The 23,703-nt window shown below is 36.5% G+C and overlaps 1 protein-coding gene across 1 annotated transcript in view; it reads left to right on the top strand.

The window, feature by feature from the left end:
- Nucleotides 1-23,703, top strand: part of SPAG16 (sperm associated antigen 16) — a 404,854-nt gene that overhangs the window by 219,602 nt on the left and 161,549 nt on the right. The window contains 1 exon segment of the mRNA XM_075755745.1: nt 4,000-4,185. Within this exon segment, the coding sequence (XP_075611860.1) occupies nt 4,000-4,185 (186 nt within the window).

Raw genomic sequence — 23,703 nt, 5'->3', positions numbered from 1 at the left:
TTAAGGCTGAGTGTCTAATGTCATATTTCCATATGTTTTTAATATAAAAATCGGTGTGCATTTTGTTTGAAAATCAGTCATACATTAGAGGATTGTGTGGGTATCATAGACTGTTAAACTGACAGCCTAAATCAGTAAAAACCTGTACTTTTCCTGATATTTTTTCCCCCCAGGTGATCTTACATCATACATATAGAGCAATAGTGCAGTAAGCCACATTGCAGCTGCAGGTAACAAAACATTACCTCAGAATTTGCGGTGTTTCTTTTATCTACCAGGTCCAAAAAATGCTGCAAATCAGAAAAAGTATGTCATTATTGATCAGCTATTAAGTAGATAGGATTTTTTTCAACAAGCAGAATTTTGATTTAGATGCCAGACTTGGCTTGACATAGCACTTTTTTTTCATTATGTGTGTGTCTGGTTTGAATACTAGCGTGCAGCGAAGATTTCACGACCACAAAGTGCAGGCCCAGTGCTAAGACAGCTCTGACAGCCCTCATTCCTATAAGCAGCAGTTTGTGCTTCCCTGAAATGCTGATATGACGCTGACCTGTGCATGCTAGGAGATCTTTAACTGATGTAAATCCCCCTTCTTCAATGAAGTGATGGGGTATTTTTATGCCCAGGGAATATTGGGGAGCTTGTGTTGCAGGGGATTGGGGCACTGGGCACCTCTTTCCTGAGTATTTTTGCCCTTACTGCCACTGTCTGTCCCTCAAAACTTTTCCTACACAAGCTGCACTTTTGTTTTGAATCTCCACTTTTTCTCCTTTGTTCTGTAAGGAGTGCTAAACCTCATTTGTAACTCTTTCCCCTGCCACAGATTGCCAAATTGAATCCATTTGAACTACCTTCCTGCTCATATCTGTTTTCCGAGAGATTTTCATCGCTGCCTGGATGGTGTATTCTTAAAATTCAGCCCAAGGAACTGGTGATTCTTGTAGCATTTGGGGGATTATATATTAAAAAGTGCATAAGCAATAAATCTCTTTTTGTGATTCACTACAGCAGCAGTGCATACTGCCCTCTGAATTAGTTATAGATTTCATCAGTCCCACTTTATACCTGCTTCTGAATTTGTTTTAAAATAGCTCTTATTTCATAGATGTATAAGGGGTATGATAATTTGTCATTTTGCTAATTTTATCTGTCTCTACAAGTGAGATCTAGGTTGAGTTATTAAAAGTACAAGTGTTTCATTAATAAAAGCACATTTATTCCTAGCAGCTTGACAAAATTAGGGTCTCCTCCAAACCCTTACTCAGGCTTCAAGCCTCTATGCTTTGGTATATGTGAAAAAAGCTTCAGAAGTATTCCTGTGCAATGTTAAAATTGTTGAGAGATTAATCTTTCAAAGTTTTGTCTTGGGCATGGGGGTGTAACTGCCTTAATGAGGATTATAATATTTTCACAAAAAATAGCAATCTAAACCATAAGTGTTAAAACTAGGCAAAAGCTTAGGTAGGTGATATTTCATAATGGCAAGCTCCCCCTTAAGATCTATCAGGTAAATGATGCACATATTTCAAGCTGTCTTAGTGGGTAGTTTTACAGAACAATCTGGTGGACATCTCTTGGAAAAGGAGGAAAAGAAGAATATAAAAAAAAAATTTGACACTGCCCCTCCCAGACTTTTTTTTTAATACTGCAACAGTGAACTAAGTATCTGCATATATTGTTAGGATGAAGTTTTTACAGTAGTACTTAGGATCAACCCTTGAGCTGTTTTCAGTTCCCACAGTTTTATATCCAGAGATTTGGAAGAAGGATTTCTACCGCTAGTGATAGTGCATTTTTTCCATTATTCAAATAAAAGCAGAGTTTATTGGTTCCTAAAGGCAAGCTGCTCTTATTGGCATTGGTGAGGTAACAGCAGGAATTAGTCTGAAAACCCAAGGTTAAAATATTTTTGACCTGTATTCCCATGTATTATCCTCAAACATTTTTTCTGGTTTTTTTAGTAAACATGATAGAAAACCTCCATTATTCCTGGTATAATTTGGGAAGGCTGCATTAACTTTTTTCTGATATTTTAAAAGAATTTGGGATGAAGGGGCTGTAGCTGAATTGATCCAACTTTTATAGTGGGAAGGCTGGTAGAAATGATATTAAGAAGCAAAATTACAGGATACAGGGATCCATTTGTTATAGTGAAGCATTAGGAGAAGCATGGCTTTGGAAATTAAGTCTCAGAAATCTGTTAGTTCTCTGAAAGGCCTGCTGAGCATTTGATCAAGGGAGGTTTGTAAATTCGGTATACTTGGATTTTTCAGTAAATTCTTCTTAAGACCATTTGACAAAAACTCTGAGAAGCAAAACTGTCCTCAATAAAAAGGAAATTTATTTTGTGAGTTTAAAAACTGGTGAAAGGATAGGAATTAAATGTCACTTTCTGATTGGAGAAATTATTTGATTCCCAACAGGGATCTGTGCTGGGACCTAAATTAAGATGATCTTGGAAATTGGGGAAGAGAATGAGGTGGATGAGTTTGCTAATTAGTCAGGGCAGTAAAAGTGAAGGTTGCATGTGAAGAAATACAGCAAAAAAATTCCAGTTGCAGCGGTTGACTTGACACGTAAAGTGGCAGATGAAAGTCAGTGCAGATGAATGCAAAGTGATGCACATACGAAGAAATGGTCCTAATTGTACCTAGATAAGAATGAGTCTAAAGTAGTTGTTAGTACTCAGGAAAGAAATTTTAGAATGACTGTGGTCAGCTTTCTGAAAATTTCTGTGTAGTAGTACCAAAAATGCTAATTAAACTCAAAGAATACAGAATAAACCAGAAAACACTACTCTGTCATATACCTTCCCTGGGTACCTGTTTCTTCAGTTTCAGCTCAAAAGGGGCTGAGAAAGATGGTAGATGTGATCAAAGGGATGGAATGACTTCTGTCTGAGGAACATGTCAATGGAGTCAGAGGCTTCAACTTTGTGGGTAAAATATGATAGGGGACCTATAATATCACAGTTGCTTTAGAGATGGTAAATGTGTAGTCAGTGTTTACTTTTAATCACAATATTAGAATTGGAAGCATCAAATGAAATGAAGTAAGGTATTTAAGACTCCAAAATAGTTTTTCACACAATACATAATTAAATTTTGGAATTCATTGACACAAGAGATTGTGGGTGCTGAAGGTTTGCATATGTTCAAAAATTAATTAGTCATGGAAAAAAACCTCCATGGATGCTTGTTAAGCACAAAGCTGATGTCTCAAAGAAATCCTGAGCCACAGCCTAGGTCTGGGAGGGTTTAACTGGAGAATCACTCTACATACTTTTTCTTATTTTCTTTTTATTAAGAATCTCCTACTAGTTGTTGTAGAGCATGTTACTGAACCAGATGGACTTTTAGTCTGAAGTTGTATGTCCATGCTTAAAAGAAATGGAACTATACTAGTTTATATCTGAAGATTTGGGGAAAAAAAGAAAAAAAAAAAAAGAGTTGAACTCTGTATTTTTCATTTATATAACATATCAATGACCCCAAGAGATAGTGAATGTGTTAAAGTGTTTATAGTGAGTCAGAAGAGACAAAATTGTGATGCTTAAATAATAATTTGTATGGATTTGGGAAATAAGAAAATATTCTTCCCTGAAGCTATTTTATTCTATTTTGAAAGCAGTTCTCTGGGCTTAAGTTATTTTGCTGATAAACTCATAAATGGACTACAAAAAGTAAGAATGTCATTTTTGGAAGCCATGTTTACTTTCCCATGGAAGATAGCTGCTTCATATCTCCTTTTCTTTTGATAGCGTATTTAATACATGACTGCTTCATCTATGATGTGTCAGAAAACTGTCTAAAGTAAAAATATGAATGTTTTCAAGCATAATTTTTTGTTCATATGTATTTTAATGTAAAATCAACAATTGCTACTACTTAACCCGTCTTTCTAAATACAGTTGAATTATTTTGCTGTGTACTTTGAAAAATCATCACCTATATCCTTGCTAAAAACCTTGCTCTTTATTTTTATTCCTTATAACAGTGGCACCCAGCTGGTTACTTCAAGTGGGGATACCCCAATGCACATATGGGACTGTTCAAAAGGTGGATGCGTTCTGACTTTAGGAGGACATGCCCACGCTGTCTGGGACTGCTCATGGCATTCATGTGGTGATTTTGTGGCTTCTGCCTCCATGGACCACACAAGTAAAATATGGGATGATAACAGGTATGGAGTTACTGGAGATTCTTAGCTGATTGACAGCTTTACTGAGTAACCACTGGTTTATGTTTTAGCCCAGTGAGAGAGAGATCCCTAGTATCAATTTGTGGACTTCACTTGGAGAACACAGATGAATTAAAGGGAGTGGTGCAAAAAACAGGCTTTGATGTGATTTACTAGATAAAGGCTTTGCTAAATAGGGAGCTGGGAAAGACTTCATTTAAGATAGTGCCAAAAAAAAGTATTTATTTTCATTTGGTATCTGTTACTCTGTGTTGTTGGGGGTTTTTTTTAAGGTCAAAGCTTTGTGGAACTTCACTGGGTAATTTAAATAAGTAACCGAACAAAAATTTAAGTAACTTTTCTATATAGTATTTCCAGCTCATGAGTATAAAACACACATTAATTTAAGGTTGGACAAGTGGAAATTTATTTTATTCATTATATGTGTGTTGGCAAGGTGACTCCTGATTAATAAATCAACATATACCTCTTCATTTTCTTTATTATCTAGGCAAATGCATTTTTATGAAGGTGCTTCTAGAGTATTAGTATACTCCTGCTTACCAATTAATTATTAGTTCCTCAACTTTCCTCAATTATATTTGAGGTGACATATTTTGATTAATTTACACCTTAAAGGATTGGAATGGATTTATTTTTTTTTTCCCCAAGCTGTTCTTTCCAGACTCCTGAAGGACTTAGGAGTAGTGCTACTGACACCACTAGGTCTGATTTTTAACAACTGAATGCCATCAGTCCACAGACAAGTGTCCAGTCTCATTTGTGTTTTCCCTGGTTCTTTATTATCCAGTCCTAATGGATTTTTCTATTTCCTCTCACTCTTTTTCTTCCTTTGCATTTGAATGAGGTGAAACACACCTTCAAGCTTCTTGGCCACTGCAGGGAAAGAAGCTGCACTGAAAAAACAAGGCGGACTTTCTTCTTCCATTCCTTTTGCCTAGATCACTCCCAGTCTGCTGCAATTGCAGTGAAGCAGGAGTGTTGAGGGGTTTTGTTGTAAAAGTGAAGTACTTCTCTGCTAGGTATGTATGAGCTGAGACTTTACAAAATGTTGTACTTCAGCCAGATTTTTCTGAGAGCTAATTAAAACTCTGTCAGTATCAGATTTTCAGTCTTGCTTTCAAATTGTGAATTGAGGAAGCATTAAATAATAATAAAAACATTGTTTTCAAAATGGGATAAGGAATGTATCCTTTCATGAATTATTCTGAATTATTTTGGCTAGTCTGAGAGCAGCTACTTAAAACAAAAGCAGCTTGAAACAAATATTCAATTTTTATAAAATCATAGACAAAGCAGTTAGTTTGGCAAAGTTCAAGACAACCGAGAAGTGGGTTTTACAACAGAAATTGTCAGCCAGTTCTGACAACAGATGATGCTTCCTCCATTACTATCAATAATAAGAATTAATGGTCAGTGTTTTGCTTGGAAACGAAAACACCGGAAATCTAACGTATTGTTGCCTCTTAACGTGTTGTAGGTTTTTAATACTTTGATCATCCTCTGACGACATATTCATGACCTTTACGAAATAATACTAAGAATAGCTTTAATTTTATGTCAGAATGGTTTTGAATTTGCATAGACAAAGGTTTTGTTTAGACACTTTAAACTATCTTCTTTACTGAGGAAGCTTTTGTAGTCAGAGGAATCAAAGCAAATCTTCATCACCAACCCATGCCTCCCACTCACACTCATTACCAACTCTCATTTCTACCTTCAGTGTATCTGATGTGCATTTGAAAATAAGAGAGTAAGGATCACAGCCATGATGTGAAAGGCTAGTTATTGGCATATAATTATTGAAACCTCAAGTCATACAAAAATCCCAGTGGTTAAGGTAGCAGGACGTGGCACAAAAATGTGGCATAGTATGCTTAAAATAGGTGTATTCAGAGTATGAAATAAAGCAAGCCTCACTTGGAGACCTCACTGGTGGACTTTCAGTCTGTTTGCAGTAAAAGCCCCTGAATTCATTTACGTTACATTAGCTAAGTCTAAAAGAGTTGCGCTCTGTTTAGATGAATACATAAGATGTGCTGTGGAAGTGTCTGTGGTGTATGCACTTAGTGTAAAATTAACACAGTGGAACACTTAGATGCTCTTGAAGAGCTTCTGTAAAAAGGGATTTGAGGACAAGAAGACAGGGCTGTTTCAAGCTTTAAGACATCCCGGCTGAAGACGGGACTCTGCAATTGATCCTTATGCCCGCGTTGACTAATTCACGTGAAAAATCAACCCATGCAGAATATATGGCAACAACGTGGAACTAAGGGAAAGCTACTGACAGATTAATCAGGCTGGTAGTTTCCAGTCTGCATTGTTAGTTTGCCGATGCTTATATACAGAAATGCTATACAAAAGAACCTGCAGTGTATTTTGGCTTGGCACTACTAATTGCCAACCTAATTGGCTGAGTTTGGCAACACTAATCCTAGCTGTTTCCCAGAGCGTCACCTGTAAATTTGTTATGTGCCTGGAGTTCTCTGATACAAATGCAGCCAGCTGTGCTAGGTACCATATAAATACATAACCTCCTTCAGACTCCTCTACAGTCTGGGTGTGTGCAACAAAATGGGAAGGCGAAGCAGCTTTCCACAAGGGTTTTTGATGTTTAGAAAGGGTTTTTTCTTCCCACCCCCACAGAATATGTGCTTATCTAGTTGTCATCTTTAGACTTCTTCCTCTCCAGGTGTCTGCCAGTTGACACAAGCTCTGAACAGGGGACAGAGCACGATGTAACTTACTTGTGGTAGGATAATAATCAGCGATCACAGTTACTCTGCTTGATCTAGTGATTTATTTTTTCCACTAATAAGGAATTAACATTTTATAAATGAGAGCTGTCTTTCCTCCTTAATGTTACATGTTTGGATGGATGCCTGCTTTCAAATTGAATGATCTTGGAAAGCAGCATATTGGGGGGGGGGGGGGGGGGGGGGGAGAAAGCACAATGAATATCACAGCTATCGTCGCCATCCTTCTAAAAGAGATGTGTTGTAAATAAATGCTACAAATATAAATACGTACATTTCTGTAATGGGTGGCAGTTGTATTTTTATTTACAGACTTGAAAAAGCTGCTTTTATATATGAGAAATGTACTTTTTATCTATAAACATACCTACAACAGAGTTCTCTGTGGTTGAAAACTTAGTATCGAGAAAGTGGGGAGGCTGGCTGCTGTCTTTTAGCACAAAACCCAAGGTGCAACTTTCACAGTCATCAAATTCATTATTGGAGTTCAAAGAATGCAAGGTGCAACATCTCTTAAATAGGAAAAGGTTGCCAACAGTTTTGATAAATTATGTAATTCTTTGCAAATGATAAGAAAATTCAGCCTGCTAATTGTTTAAATTTTGTTTTATTAGAAGGTGAAATTACTGCTGCATTATGTGGGGGGGGTTTGCAATGGATATTATTCACAAACATTTTTCTTTTGTGTATGTTGGAAGTTTCTGTTGTATATCGAGCCACAAATGGCATTCCTACTGGGAGGATAATGTGAGGTAGCTTTGTAGTTAACAATGTTGTTCTCCTTGACAATTTATGTGCCTTCTATTCAAAGATATGATCTGAGTTTAAAAAACAAAAAAGAAAACAACAAACAAAATCTAAGCACCTTTCTTCTTCCCTGAAGACCCAGATACATGCTGAGATGCAACTATGATCCAAGTTACTGTAGGATTTGAGGGAGTCTGAGTTCTAGTGTTGGAACTTCTTGATGCTTTCTGCTGGGAGAACTGGCTACTTTTGAAGGAAATTAAAAAGAAAATGGCATAACATCTATGGGGGCGAGGGGCGGGGAAGAAGGATAACGAATGTACCTGGCACGGTTAGAAAAATAAACACACAGGCACATCTGCTATCTTCAAGGTTATCCCATCTTCTTAATGATTATGGAAGCAATTTGAACATGAAGTAGGGGAAGAAAAGAAGGGTTTATAATTTGCGAACAGGTTTTTATGCAGCAGCATAGCTCAGATTGAAAATATATAGCCAGCCATGTTAATAGCTCGGCAAACAGTTCCAGGATTGTTTTCTCAGACCATAAATTCAGGACTGTCAAAGTCATTTTGGCAGGATTAATTTCAATTATCCAACTGTAAATATCGTCAGAGATTTACAGCCTGATCTCCGATATGCAAATCAAACTGAACATCATATATCTCATGTAAACACAGGCGGTTATTTAGTTTTGCAAACATATGCTGTAGACTGTATGTTAAATGCAAGCATTTTTATTTATGATTTAAGCTTGAGAAATTATTTTCACCAAAGTCAGAACATTGAGAATTTTTTCAGTTTGTACACATTATGTAGTCATTGGACCAGTTCTCCATTTTTCTCAAGTTTCTTTCAGCAGTGCAAAATTAGGCCACAGAGAAATGCAGTTCTATACTGTGCTGCAGCAGACCTCAGGGTGAATAAATGTTTGCGAATTGGAGCCATTGTTGCTTTCTGTTTGCTGGTTTTTTTAATCCATCACTTTTTTTTTTTTCCCTTTTCATTTAACACAGTAACTTTTGTCTAGCTGCCTGAAATTTCTCCTGGAATCAAAATTTTATTTTAAAATTGTAAAAAATATAATTGTTTACATCAATCCTCAGGCTATTCTAGTATCCTTTGGTGCGTGTGTTCAGGTGCAAACTAAAAAGTAACTGATCTCTCATGATCACTGTTAATTATCCTGTACAACCACTAATATCTTGTTACTAAGGTATTAATATATTCTTTTACTTTTTCCAAATATACACAAAAATAATTGTTGACACCTTTTGCTTTTCTACAAGAAGACTGGGAGTTTTCACGTCTTTACCTAGTTTCAGATGTATATGACATAAATTAATTCCTAGTTTATTTAAATACTTTCTTCTTTTGTTCTTAAGCCTACATTAAGATTCTTAGCTTCTGTTATAACTTCCTTCCACTTGATAACTGCTGATTATAGTTTTGTTTCTTCTCATAAGAAGCATTTTAATTTGGAGAAATTTAGGGTTAGTATGCTTTTTAAAGAAATTAAGCAGGGATGGATTTTATTTAATTAGAAGCCCCTAATCAACTATAGCTTTCCTTGGAATGATACCATGCAATGATGATAGTGCACATTTTTTATTATTAAGTCATCTTGACAGTGTGCAGAGCAAGACATGATTAAGTTGATTTTAAACTGCTATTACAGTTGTGGTTTTTTTGCTTTAGTCTCAATAAAGTTAATGTTGCTTGAATTGCCACGTTGACTAGTCAAACTAGTTGCTTTGTACCATCAGAGCAATATGAAAAGGCACAGAATTTAGCCTAACTTCTTCTGGCATCTTTTACGTTCATACTTGGTTTCTTTTTCTTCCTTTTCCCTTAGGCAATGGACAGCTTTTAAATGAAATATTTACTATCAGATTTGTAGTTATTTTTTACCACACCAAATGTTATCCATAACAGAAGTCTATAAAATCTCCTTTGAAGAAACTTGTGAAGATTGTCTAGTTTCAAAATGGAGCCATACTTCCACATTTTCAATCAGAATGTTTAACCAGTCCTTGTCAAAATACCCCTTTTCAGATGACACTTACCTGACTCGCTTTTCAGTGGGACAGAAGCCACAAGCTCTTCTGGCCAGATACCATATTTAATTAATTCCAGTAAAAGTGAAGCTAATCTATTTTCAGAAAAGACTAATGTCCTCCAGGAAATTAGAAGGCAGGTAGAAGAACTCAGAGGAAATGGGGAAGGACCATCTTTGGGTAGTTTGTAACAGCCGTCCTGACAGCACATCAGGAAATGCTTGCCATTTTGATAAAGGAGAATTCCCTTTGGAATCCTCTGAGGAGTACTGGAGAGACAATCTGCTATTAATCCCTCAAATCAAAATGAGCCCTATGCCCAAGTCTCCAAATTTATAATTATGCCAGAGTTCCATAACACATTTTTCAGGACCAAAGAAAGTCTAAAACCTAGTTTTTATAATTCCCAGAGAGCCAATTGTAAAAATCAATTTGAAGATGTGAATTATCAGGAAAAAAAATTATATCCAAAGCATAGCTGTTCAGTTAAGGGGAAAATATGGCTTAATCTTCATAATACTGAAAAAGATGAATCTTGAAGTAGAAAACTTAACCTAGAAGTGTAGCTTGAACTCCATATTGTACACTTATTTAAATCATGTTACAGAGTTAGTACAAGACAACAGGCACTAATAATGACAAATGTTTAATACGGTTGCATATTTGCAAGTCCAAAAAAACAGATGAGTCTCACCTAATTGCCATGGAATGGCAAGTGATATAATTATTTACATTTGGTGAAACTAAGCAAAGAGGTGAAGTGCTTTACTCAAGGTCGTATAGTGAGTTACTTCTGAAGCCATTGTTAAAAACCTAACTTTCCATTCCTTGATAACATTAAAATAATGCAAAATGAATTCTTCAAACTTTCCACCAGGTGAGAAGAATGAAAATCAGAATTGGATTTTCAGTAGTAATATAGATTCATGAGAAACATATGTTTATATGTTTATTATTTCTCTGTCACTTAAAGGATGCAGTGCTAAAACAATGCTGGACTTGTTTGTAGTTGCATAACAATGTTCAAAGCACACGTATACTTAGAGAAATTGAAAGCATATGCCGTCAGCGATATTACAAAGACTGTCAGCCTTCACACTTTGTGACATAAACTAATCACCATTTGGGATGCAGTAGAAACGTATCTCTGTGGAATTAGACTGTTAAGCATGACAGAAATTGTGTAGCTTCTGCTGAAATGTTTGTATTGGTGGTTATTGGCTACAGGTCTAGATAAATCAATGAGCTCTGTGACTTTTTACTGGAACTGTCTATGGCAATTTAGCTCGTACATAAGAGGCATATTTGGTTTTCTTAGCAGTTAAAATCGCAATTTTTTTTTTAAATGTAAAAAATATTTTGAGTTTTTGTCTAAAGCATTGAAAAGACAGAAATGTAAGAGCTTTGCTTTCTGCTACTGGTCTTGAAAGGTGCAACACTTTTTGATTGGGGGGCGAAATGAAGTTACTACTTTTTTTTTTAAACTAGGGTGTGGTGAATGGAGCTATTTTCTAAAATGTCTGAGTTCTTGTCTCTGCAAATATTTCTAGTAGGCTTATCTGAACTCTGCAATCAGTTCCCTGCAGAAGATTTCCATCTTTTATGGAAAGAGAGCAGAGAAAGTTGCACTTGATTTGTTGCAAGCAGTTTCCTCGCTTTCATTATTTCAGCATCTGATACAGCTTGGAAAAACTTATGAGATGTGATTGGGAGTTTTCTTATGTTCCAGTTGCTCTCTGTCAGCCCAGGGATGCACAAATTTCCTAAATTATATATAGTTGCCTGAGAAATTCCCATTGGACAGCAGAATACTGTATTTGTTTGAACCGCTAAGGTAATGTGGTCTTCTGTAAGTTGGAGACCTTTCTACTTGGTTTACCTTACTTGTCAAAATGCCTCCTAGATTCCCTGACAGCTAGCTCAAGAGCAGGATGAATTACGAAGGTAATACTTAGGCTTCCTTCCATCAAATCCTAACCAAACCAGCTGGCAGGCCCAGAAAACTTACTCCACTTTGATCATGTATACTGTAGTAGGCTCATACTTATTTTTTTTCTCTCTTTGACAACATGCGAGTTGAATTCCTTGTCTTATTTGCAAGTGTGCAGGTATTATAACTATGGCTTTGGCAAAATATTGTTCAGATCTTGACAGGGTGTTTCCACTGTCCTACATTCAGTATTCAAATGCAAAGGATCAGCACGGCAGACATTCAGCACATTTTAAGTCATAGTACAGTTTTTCACTACATATCCAGGCTCATTATCCAGTTGTTTTCTTTCTCCTTCATGTTACATTCACTCATTACTGGCAGTCTTTTCTTTACTTAACCTGTTTTCCTAGCAATACTGTCTTACAGTACCTCAACCAAAACAAAAATGAATTGTACCAACAGAGAGTAATTCATACAGCAGTGAAAGCTGTCAGATATTATCACAGAATTCAGTGAAGACAACAGTTCATTAAACTGATGTACTTCAATCATCACAACTATATCCTGTCAGTACCAGTTAGTGCAAATATTACACGTGTAGTCTGTTGAAGTGGAGTACTGTTACCCAAAATCACAGAGTGCCACAAACACAAGTAATTGTGGATTGTTTCTGTGCCTGTAACTCCAGTGAATTAGCAAGAACAGGAATTCTTCTTACTATTCATAAGCAGTGCTACTTTGAATGTGGGACTATTTTTAGCTGCTAATGTCTTCTAGTTTGAAATTAGATGAGTTGGTCATTTGCTTTCAAAATGAAAGTCTGCTGTAATGGATGCCATTGTACATATGGATTCCAGTTGTTTGAATTCTTGTCCTCTGGCTCCAAGCAGTCTTCAGAGATGCGTGTGCGATGTTTTAGAGGTTCTTTTTTTTCCTTTTTTTTCCTTTCTTTTTTCTTTCCTTTTTTTTTTTTTTTGAAGGGTTCAGACTTTACACAAAAACTTTTATTGCCAGATTATTTTTCTCTCCCAAATGCTGGAACACTAGTTATCTGCCATGTGTATCCTGTTAAAGCAAGCTACATTAATCTTTGATTAGTCTTAGCTGGAATATGAACACAGGTCACATCTTAATCCTTAAACAATCACTTCTTATGTACAAAAAGGGTCTCCTGGGTCTTTTATTGAAGTTGGAAGACATTCAGTTGTGTTTGTACCTTCTTAAAATGTGAATGCATATCATTTTCAGACCCAAAGTGGTTTCTTTTCTCAGTGACAGTTTTCAAAAACTTGGGGCTCATTTCTGTCCTAAATTTTAAATTTCACTAGCTAGTAGGACCACATAAATATAATACAATTTCTTTGGTACCCTGTGCAGATTTTTCTTTGAGCTAGATCTCAGAAACTTCACAGTAGACTTTGAAAGCTACAAAGCTTATATCCACACGATACGTGTGGTTAAGTCTTTGAACTGTTTGCATAGCTAGTCTGACACTTCTCATGAAAATACGGGGGAGTTTTGCCTTAATGGAGGTGAAGATCAGGATGAAGAAAACAATGTTGGCAACTTCCTTTCTGCACTTCCAATATTGAGAGTAAGTTTTCTGATGTGAATTGAGACATAACATCAGGCAGAAATCTTGTTCTAGACTGGCCAATATCTTTCCCAGCTAGGAATCAGTTCACCATCTGAAATACAATTTTTATGCATCTGTTTACTGAAACTCAGAGCAAGCAAAGGCATGTGTATCTGTGGGAAACCTATTAAATATGTATTGGAATTATCCAGTTGATGCAAAACCAATGAATTTCTTTATATTTTAGTATCTCTTTCAAACATATTTCTGTCACCAAAACAAAAATTCTACATAATAGTCTTAATATTGAGACTGCAGTAAAACGTCAACAAAATTTGTGAATTATTTAATACAGAGCAGATAGTCATGGACCATTTCTGTTGCATAAAGGGCATGCCAGTTAGCTGCACAGTATGAACATAGCTGAAGTTATACTTGTATCTCTCCTCTGAAGTTCTAAGAAGAAATAAAAATAGCATGTGTGATCTCCTGCAGTTATGTTCTGCTGATTAAAAAGCCCTTTTCGTAGATTTTTTTTTTTCATACCAGAATTTGTTTCACAGTAATATAGATCTGAGCTAACTGTATTTAGAAGGTTAAGGTGAAAATAAAGGCTTGAGGATGCAGTATGCAATACTAGGCATGCAGTTAGCAGCTAGCACTGCAGGTTGACAAAAACATAATTCCAAGTGTGTCAACCTGTAAGTAATTCTTACCAGGTTATCACTTACGGCTTGACAAATACTTTCATTACATATTCAGCACCTACGATGATAATATGAACTAAGCTCTGCTATCTGCAGCTGAAAATTTTAGTGCTGTCTTGCTGGAGATATATTTACCAACAGGATAAGATGATGTTGCAACTTCTAGAAGTACGATGCCAGTATTAAAATCTTGGCAAGTACCAATCTGTGAGTTATCAAATATCCTGATTGGGCTTTGGGGACCAGAATTTGAGATCCTGATCACTAAGCTTCTCTTCAACACACTTTTAGACCTGGTAATACGAGGAACTACTTTATGTGCCTCTGCATGTAAAGTGAACAGGTTTTGTATTTGCAAGTTTGGGAAGAAAGTGAGGATAAGATCATCCCACCTCAGTAGCTAGATATCAAGAGTAGATGACTCCTACTCTGAAGTGTCCAGTTCTCAGAGAGGTTGCTGTATTTTCCAGTCCTGTGGTGTCAAGCATTGAAAACTTGCACACTCAGGAATGGATTAGATGTCCCAAAGTGTTCTGATTGTCTGTCAGACTGAGGCCAGATCCTTTTCAGAAGGACTTGGAGGTAAACTTTTCAAATTTATCTTGGTCAAATCTGTCTATATTAAAAAAGGTTGGATATTGTTTCCATTCGTGAAGAGTGAGTAATTTACTGAGGAAATTTAAGTATTTTAATTTAAGTACTAAATAAAGCAAAGGAGACTCTTCCCTTGAGAAGGGGAATATATGGTCAGATCTATAAAAGGAGGAAACTAAACCAGTACTGTTATATTTTGTGCTTGTGTTTCAAGCTAACCTTTTCCTCTAGCTGTTGACAGAGGGGAAATACAGCCCTTTCCCAGCTCTGTTTAGGAAGGGGAGTGGGGTGATGTGTAGTATAAAAATGGGCTTGTAAGAAGAAAGCAGCAGACCAGAGTGGTGGGAGGTAGCCTTGGGAATTTAGCCCTTCACGCTCTGTGTTTGAGTAGTTTTCCTGCTGAAAACACAGAGCCAGTTCCATAGGTTGCTACAATGATGTGAACAAAAATGCAAGCACCTGTAGCTTAAATCAGTAGGCCAGGCTTTTTATTCCTTACTCCAGCAGCTGCTTATTACAGAACCTAGAATGATATTGTTTTTGTTGTGGCTCCGTGTCTAAGAGCACAGCAAATCCATTATTCATAATATCTTCCAAGTTTACAAAGCCATTGAATAGTGCTGCATATCTCCTTAAAGCTGCCACCCCCTCAAATCCATTTTATTTGGACAAATAACGAAACTCTGCACTGAAGAAAACCAATTTGAAAACATACTGAAATTCATTTTCCTCACTTAAATATTAAAGTGCTTATATTTATTGCATTTCAGCCATGTTGTACTGTTTTCAAAAAGGATTTGCTCATTTAATAGGTCTAAAGGAATTTCAGTAAATTTAAAATATGGAAGAAGAAAAACTAACATACAAGAGTAACACTGCTTTTTATGCAGTGAGTCTGCACTCTGTAGATTAAACCCATCCATTAATATTCTGTGTAACTGCATACTAATTTACAGTACCACAGTACTGGCCGAGGCTCTCGTGGTTCTCTGCACTATTGCAACTGACTGTGGTTTAGTTTGGTTTTTTTAATAAAAAGGGGCGGGGGGGGTGGGGGCAGGTATTTGAAAAATGAGAAGGATTAAAGTTCCTGGTTTGCAATATAGTAATAAATAAAGAGGGGCCTCTAACATTCCTCGTTACATTTTTGGATTTTAGACTGTAGGTTTTTCTTTATCTGACTTTTTTGATAAAAGCATTTTCTTTTACAGATCAGAAAACAGTAAGACAGCTTCTGGTAGAATCATTCATGGTGTGCGTATAGTTTTGGTGCCTAATGCATTTGTATGCGATGTTCAGTGAGCACAGCTTGCGTAAGTCCTTTATGAAGACTTTGTTACCCATGTTGCTTAAATGAGTCTTCCTGAATATAGGTTGGGATTAAGATATATATATATGTTGGCCTAATCTCATATCAAAATCAAACTGGTGAATTTTCACCAAGCTGGTGCAATTAAATTATGAAGTGCTGGTACTGCTTTCTCTATCCTATATGGAATTTCATCATTATAAAGCTAGACCAGCAAATGGATTCTAGGGTAAATTAATGGTGTGGTTTTTGTTTGTTTTGGGGTTTGTTGTTGTTTTGGTTTTTGTTGTTTGGTTGTGGGGTTTGGGGGGGGAGGGGGGGAATGTTTGAGGGCCGATAGCTGTTTAAGTCAGTTTTATAAAAACTGTGTGGATGTAGTTTTTGGTTCTCTAGATTTATTCTGCTGGTCTCCTATATAGTTCTTGTTTCAGTTTTTCCTTTTTGTCAGTAGCTTTACAACAGTTGATATTTTTGAAGGAAGGCAAGAATTTTGTTTTAGAAACAGTAAAAACCTAGGTCATCCTCCATGCAGTTTAATGTTGACTCTTAGCAAACAGAAGCCCTGAGAGAGTCACTTCTTGTTCTTCAGTGAGACAAGTCTTCTCCTTGTCAGCTTCTGCCTAATTCTGTTAGTCATGTAACCAAGTTCTCACCCCAGCAGATGTTAGAGAGTGGGCTCCCTTCATTTAATATGCACGAAGACTTAGATCTTTAAAATGCCTGAAGGGTTGATTAAAAATCTGTTGGAACAGGCACACTTACTTTTGAAAATCCCATTAAGGATCTGATTGATTATTTAGGCACCCAAAAGCTATATGAATCTGAGACTCTGCATTGTCAGGGGGGTTTGGAAATCTCATCGTAAACGTACAAAGCTATAGAGCATGGTATGATAGATTTGTATGGGATGAACTCAGAGTAGGCTTTGGCATGGTATTTTAGACTTCAGTGTTACAGGAGTAGCATTTTTTTAAAAAATGTGCTGTTATATACTGTTACAGACTTAAAATCCTATAAAAAGCAATTACTTATTACATTCGTCAGTGACTTTTCAGAAGAAATAGATCAGATCAGCCTCACAGTAATATACCAGGACTCAACAGAAAATGTGCATTCCAGCATAGCATAGTAAATTTTTACCTAGTCTTAGTGTAAAGATATTTCAAATTTTATTTTTCATTTTCATATTTCTCATTTTCTGTGTTATGTGTGGCCAGGCAGTAGTTGTGCACATAATACCATATTCTTTACTAACATAATCAAGTAGAAGAGTGAAATAAGTGATGAAAAGGAAGAGAATAAAAGAAATGACAAAGAAATTCTTCAGGGTGCTTGAAATGCACCATAAAGGAGATCTGACTCTTGAGTTTAGATGTCTCACCTTTTCTGCAATATTTCATTTTAAGAGCAGAAGGCTAAAAGTGTACAATAGCTTGTTTGAATAGAATAGTTCTAACATAAGCATTAATATACACACAGAAAATTAAATCACTTGGCAGTGATCCATTAAAACACATGTATGCTGTTATCTTTCAAAAGCAACAGTAGTACGTTCTTGGATGAATTAAGAGACATATGGATTTAGTTGTTCAGGGTTAGCCAGAAAAGACAGAAGTTTTACCTGTAACGTTTTTTGGGGGTTTTGTTTGTTTGTTTTTTGGGGAGTTTTGTTGTTGTGGGGGGGGGTTTGGGGGTTTTTTTGTTTTGGTTTGGTTTTTTTACAAAAAAGGCAAAAAAAAATATAAAAACATTGCAGCTTCCACATAGACTGTGAAAGAAAAACAGGACATTGGTTCAGTGCTGATGTCAGCTGATACAATAATTGAGGATAACTCATTGTCACCGGGGAGAGAGGCTTTGCTTATTTGACTGCAGAACTGCTGATCAGAAAACATGCTCATACTAGTTCTGCAGTGTTTAATGTTGACTTAAATGGTTTAGATCTATTTTATTATTACTGAGATGGCACTTATCTGATTATCTGGTACCTATATGCCTTGAGGGAGTAGGAGATAATTGTTTAATAAAATAAGGCTATGGTTTTCAATAAGTGATTTCTGGTGCTTCAGTCTTCAACTGTCCAACAAAAAAATCCCTTAAGGAAGCTTGATTTGCAGAAAGTGCTGAGCAAGGGTTAGAGTAAAAAAAAATAATATAAGCATCACCATGTACCTTTCTGAACCTGAGTGCACCTTGCCCTATTGATGTCAATAATTCTGGGATAGATGATTATGCTTTCTGTATAGCACAAGGGAGACCCAGGCATCTCAGAGGAAGAGAAGATTGTGTTCTAGTTCCTAAGGACTGAAAAGGTATTTTATTCAATAACTATGAAATGCAAGAGCTGACCTTGGAGGGGACCATTTTAGATCTTGTCACTCTGAGTGCTGAGACATTGGACTGCAGAAATTTTTTTTCTTCAGCTGACTGAATTTATTATCTGCACGTAGTCAGATTCGATCAAAAAGTTAGAATGTTAAAGCCATGAACAGATGGTTTAATACAGGGTGTTGACTTTTCTCAGGCAGAGGGAAGAACTAAACCTAGATTTTTGAAATCTGATTGAGGAATCTAGGGTGTGCGCTCCTGCATCATGTTAGGAGTGGGTACCATGCAGTTTGTGGGGTCCAAATCTCATAGATATGTTACAGATGTTCTGGGAATGCCTACAAAGTTTAGTTCCTTAGAGTAGTGTTAACAAATTTGTTGTTTCTGGCTGAATTTAGGGGTGAGATAGATTGCAAATTGCTAAATATCGTCAGGATAAAAATACTTTGGACCATTTCCAGTAATCAGTCTTTTCCTGATATTTACAAGCAAGACCCAGATTCTGTATATGACCAAGATGGTCCTTGAAAAAGGGGCTTGTTAAGATCTAGATTTTGGATATAAATGCCTACATCTCATTCCTGTCCCATGAGTTTCAAAGTCATTTTTTATTGACCTGATTCTAACCTTGGGAAAATATATCCCTTTTCAAAGAAAAATAATCCAAAGTTGAAGCACATAAAACTGCATCTCACTTCTGAAAAATTTAGATCATAAGTAACATGCTTCTGTTCAAACTAAAGTAGCTGAAATAAATGATCAAAGTTGATTTGAAGCCCAATTTCAATGGAAAGTGAGCTTTTGCAACAGCTGTTGCCATGAACTGAAAAATGCCTGGTGCTGCCAGTGATTAGGTGTTGACTAGTGAGAATTTAAAGAAACCTTTACAAGGTACAGAGTTCAACATAGTAAAAGGTAATGAAGACTATATTACAATCTGGTATGAAAACATATGTGCTATATTGCAAAACTTTTAATCTTGGCAGTTGTTTTCTTGGAACTGACTGCAATGTTACGGAAGAATTCCTCATTCTCCTGAAGACAGATCTGGCACCTGCAACCCTTTTTCTGCTGTTAGGGTGGCCATGGTGTGCTGCTGCCGAGGCTTTCAGGATTCTCTGGCCTCCCTTGCTACTGTAACACAGTCCAGAACAGCTACACATGAATAAATGTTTGATTCAATTTATGGTGATCACTTATTGGTGTCTGTTGAGATAGCAGTGGAAGTACTAATTTCTGTGGCTACATTTAGGCTAAGTTTGGCAAAGTGATGTGTCTTCTTGTCCTGGTTCAGCCGAACATTTAAGAAAATACTTACCTTTAAAGATGTGCTTGGTTCCAGACTGCATTCGTAAAGGATTCAACAGCATCGCTATATTGCTTTAGAAATCAGTCTGATCTTGTAATTGTGAATGCTGTTCTTTTCATACAATGGCACTTTTTTTGGGCACACACTGCGATTATATAGGTTTAACTATATTGATATAAAATCATACCATTAATGGGAAAAGTTAGAACGAAAATACTGTAAACCATTCTTAAATAGAGATCTTATGCTTTATTGTTTTATCTTTCCTTCTAAAAAAATTAATCTTCACACCAAAACCCTTTTATCTGGAAGCAGAAAATAATGCAAATAGTAATACTTCTTACATAATACTTGTCTTGTTCAAAGAAATGTAAGACATTAATCTTAAGGCTAAATCTTCAGTGTAATAATGAGCAGATTCATTATTCATGTTTCAAGCCAATAAAAAAGGAGATAGATTATTGGCGTATGCTGTTAGTTTTTCACACCTTCTAGTGAAAGCCTACGCAGAATATTATTAATTCAGTAACTTGCGCTTTTCAGTCATAAAAACCATATAAAGCTATTGTCAGTCATGTTTATTATTCTCAATGTTTATCAAAATAGATCCTGGTTTTGAGTAGTATTCTAATCACGCAAAGAACATAATGTAATTGCTTATACTTCTTTTTTTTTGTCCACTTTTGCTAGATAGCTCTAACCAAACATGGTACCTGTGAAAGTCTTTTGTTCTGTAAAACCCAACCCTATCTGTGTGCACTCTACGCAGACACATGCTCAATAATCAATGGTAGAAAATAAGGGTGTTTCTTATTTCTCAGGCTGGCATCAGGCAGTCAAGTCTACGTTCAACACCATAGTAACCAGTGTGTCCTTAAAACTTTGCCTTTGTGCTTTTTTTGTCTGAGTATTTTTTTCTCAGTGATATATCTTAGTAAGCTGATCAGTGTCTCACTAGTAGTGGAAGTTTCCACACACTCAATAAATACACAGCTTCTACAAAAATATGTATAGTAGAGCTCTTCCAGAAAAATAAATACAGTCTTATAATTGGCTACTTTCCCAGTAATATCTATTCTGTTACATAAATTACAAGGAATTGAGACAAATAAGCATTTTAATCCCAAAGGGAAGGCATGAAGTTTTGCAACCTCTTTCTCCTGCATTTATAGAACACCATTTCAAGGACTGCGATTATTTGGCTGTTATCTAATTTCACCACAGAATAGAAAACTGACTGGAGCATTGCTTTCTGCTGGTTAATTATAAATTTATTAGGGGAGTTTTGACCAAATGTTCCTCACTATTAGACCTTGCTGAATCTGAAGTTCAAGTTATTAGACTTCATTTAATGTAATGGATTGCCCTCTTTTTCTGTTCTGCATGTGCTTTTTTGTATTTTTTGTGTTCTCAGGTATGTTCAATTTTCCCTTTCTGGGTATTGTTTACCAAAGAGGTTCTTTCAAGTTATCGAAATAGGACAAAGTAATTTTTTAGAACAGCAAAATATGTAAGGAGGCAAGGTCCCTAGAGATGAAATAGATTTCCCACACAACACAACAAAATAGCTTTCCTGTTCTGTTTGAGTGTTGCTCTTGACTGAATAGCTTGTTAACAGCACACAAATGTGTAAAGGGTAGTAAGGCTCTGCATGGTGGTGATGTGGCACCACTGAATAAGAGAAGCCCATGTTTGTATTTTGATTTGGAGGAAAGATTTAGACACAAGCTTATGGGCACAGTATGATGGACTTGCTGTTGGCCCACATTTGTACTGTAGGTAGATTTTAACACATGGTGCTTGCAAGATTGAACCCCAAAATACGTGGGACTAGAGTGGGCTGGGGAGCACTCAGTGTGCTCAGACCTCATAAAATGAGATCCAAAGTTACGGGCCAGTCATCCTCAGACCTTGCCTTTCAGTTTTCTCTTGGAGCTTTGCTAAAAGGGGAGGGCTTGCAATATATCGTAGACAAATTCGGTCCAGGCTGGGGGCTGACCTGAAGGTGTAGTTGCATCCTGTGTGAGCACAAAAGGCTGTGCCCTGTGCCTGCAAGGTGTTCCTTATACAAGTAGGGCCAGAACAGGATTGTGACTACACTTACAGCAGGGTGGTATCTGTTCACCTACTAAATCACTGTAGCTTTTGTTACTGATTTCAGCAGGAACCGAAGCAGGGCCAATGATGGTTTTGCTGAGTCTTTATAAGTTGGTGTTAAAGGAAAGCAGCCAGGCTCAGTTCAGCTCCTGAAAAGTAAGGGAAAAAGAACTTGGCTAAATTTCAGCAAAGAAATCTGCACACTGAAAAATAAACTGCTGCAGCCTTTCAAAGCTTATCAAACAAGACAAAAATGTAACTATTAAAGTTGACTTATATCCCTTTAATGAAAAGAAGCATTTTGATCCATTTCAGAGCCTCCGTATTTTAAGAGTATGACTCCTAAGTTCTCCTGTTTCTCAAGGAGATCTAAGAAAAAGATGTAACAGTATTTTATTGCAGACTTGTAAACTTGCTGAGTCAGATGAGTAATGTTTGTTTACATACCCAGAAAATATTAATAAAACATTTAGATCGTGTTTGGGGTTTGTTCTTCCTTGGCTAAGCTGTCCTAGTTGCTAAGGCTTTGCTTTGCTTTCAGCAGGAGGAGGAGGAAAAGGACAAAGGGCAAGAATTGCACCCTTGAACTTACCCGTTAAGTCCATACCGCTTCAGAGATCAGTTTCCTTTTACATGCTCAATTTATTGTGCACTAGACCAAAAGTGTGAGCTGACAGGCTCCTGTGGTGATAAACCTGGATCTAATCCTGCTCCTACTGACATCAGTGGCAAACCTTGCGTTGCTTTCAGTGGGAGCAGGACTTACACGCCGTGGTTGTGTGATACAGCCAGCCTTACCTGGCTGAGCTCAAAGCAGCCTCTGAGGCGAGTGATGACAGGAAGGTCGAATACTTATCCTGCTTATGCTGACTGTGAATTTTAAAAGTATAACAATTAAAATGATCTGAAACCAACAATATAAAGTGATTTCACGTGATTTAATAACTTAGGAGTAACTCTGCAAACTGACCCCTTCTAGAGAAACCCTGATTTACAGCTTCTTTTAAATTGGGGGATTGCTCTTTGTTTTGCAGAGCACTCAGATTGCAAAGATTAAAATGATCCACGAGTGCTGAGTATGAAGATGAATTACACTGAGAAGGATTTAATTTATATTTTCTTTCTAAATATTTATAAATACTGGAGAAGAAATGTTTACATTTTCACAAAAATAGTAATAGCGTCTACTTTAGCACTGCATTTTCAGTGTCAAACACTAGTTTGAAAGAGGGCACAAATGAATGTTCACGATTTGAAGTGAGCTTCGTTTTATTGAAGATAAGTAACAATTGAACAAAGTGGCTCATATTGACAGCATCATAGTGACATATATCTTTTCAGAGACAAATGTACTTTATAGAGGAAGTGTCCTCACATGTCAATGTCTCATAAAATGTGTTCCATTTAGTGTAATAATGGGTCAAGAAAAAAAATCATTGTCATAAATGATGGTAGGCACTTTTTACTGAAATACTGGTAGTTTTACATTCTTGACATGAATAATTGGATGTGTCATATGTGAAGCTACCTAGAAATAAAATAGAGGTCATAAAATGTAAAGACATGATAGGATGCATTTATAACAGCATAAACCAAACTGGCATTTTAATGTCTTAAGCCAGCCCATTTGCTATACTTGCCCATTGATCTTGGCTGGAAAAGTTCTATGCCTAATTTAAACATATTTTGGAGATAAAGCCATATAATGGGCAAGTGATAGGATTTGTTTTTGTTAAAAGTATCTCCTTTTCACTGTTACAATTATATCACTCTAACAGGATTGGGGACTGGTGGCTGTGTGACCTTAGAAAACTTCCTCAGAAATGTTGTGTCTGCCTTCATAGCAGGTGACTTTCTGGTGTAATTTACCTTGACATTTTTACCTGCTAGTGATTGCAGGTCACACAGAAAAATGTTACTCAATAGGCATGAGAAAGGGTTTAGTTTAGTGTTGGTTCCATGGGATGATTTGAGAGAGTAGTTGTTGGGAAGGATAGTACAGTTTGAGAGTGTTTGTGCATTTAATGTATTCCTTTGGAAGGCATGCGAAAAGATGGTTGGTAGAGGGACCGACTCTTAAAATGCTG

The sequence above is a fragment of the Balearica regulorum genome, chromosome 6, assembly GCF_011004875.1.
Source record: "Balearica regulorum gibbericeps isolate bBalReg1 chromosome 6, bBalReg1.pri, whole genome shotgun sequence".
Taxonomy (NCBI): Eukaryota; Metazoa; Chordata; class Aves; order Gruiformes; family Gruidae; genus Balearica; species Balearica regulorum.
This window is presented reverse-complemented; position numbering and strand designations above follow the sequence as displayed.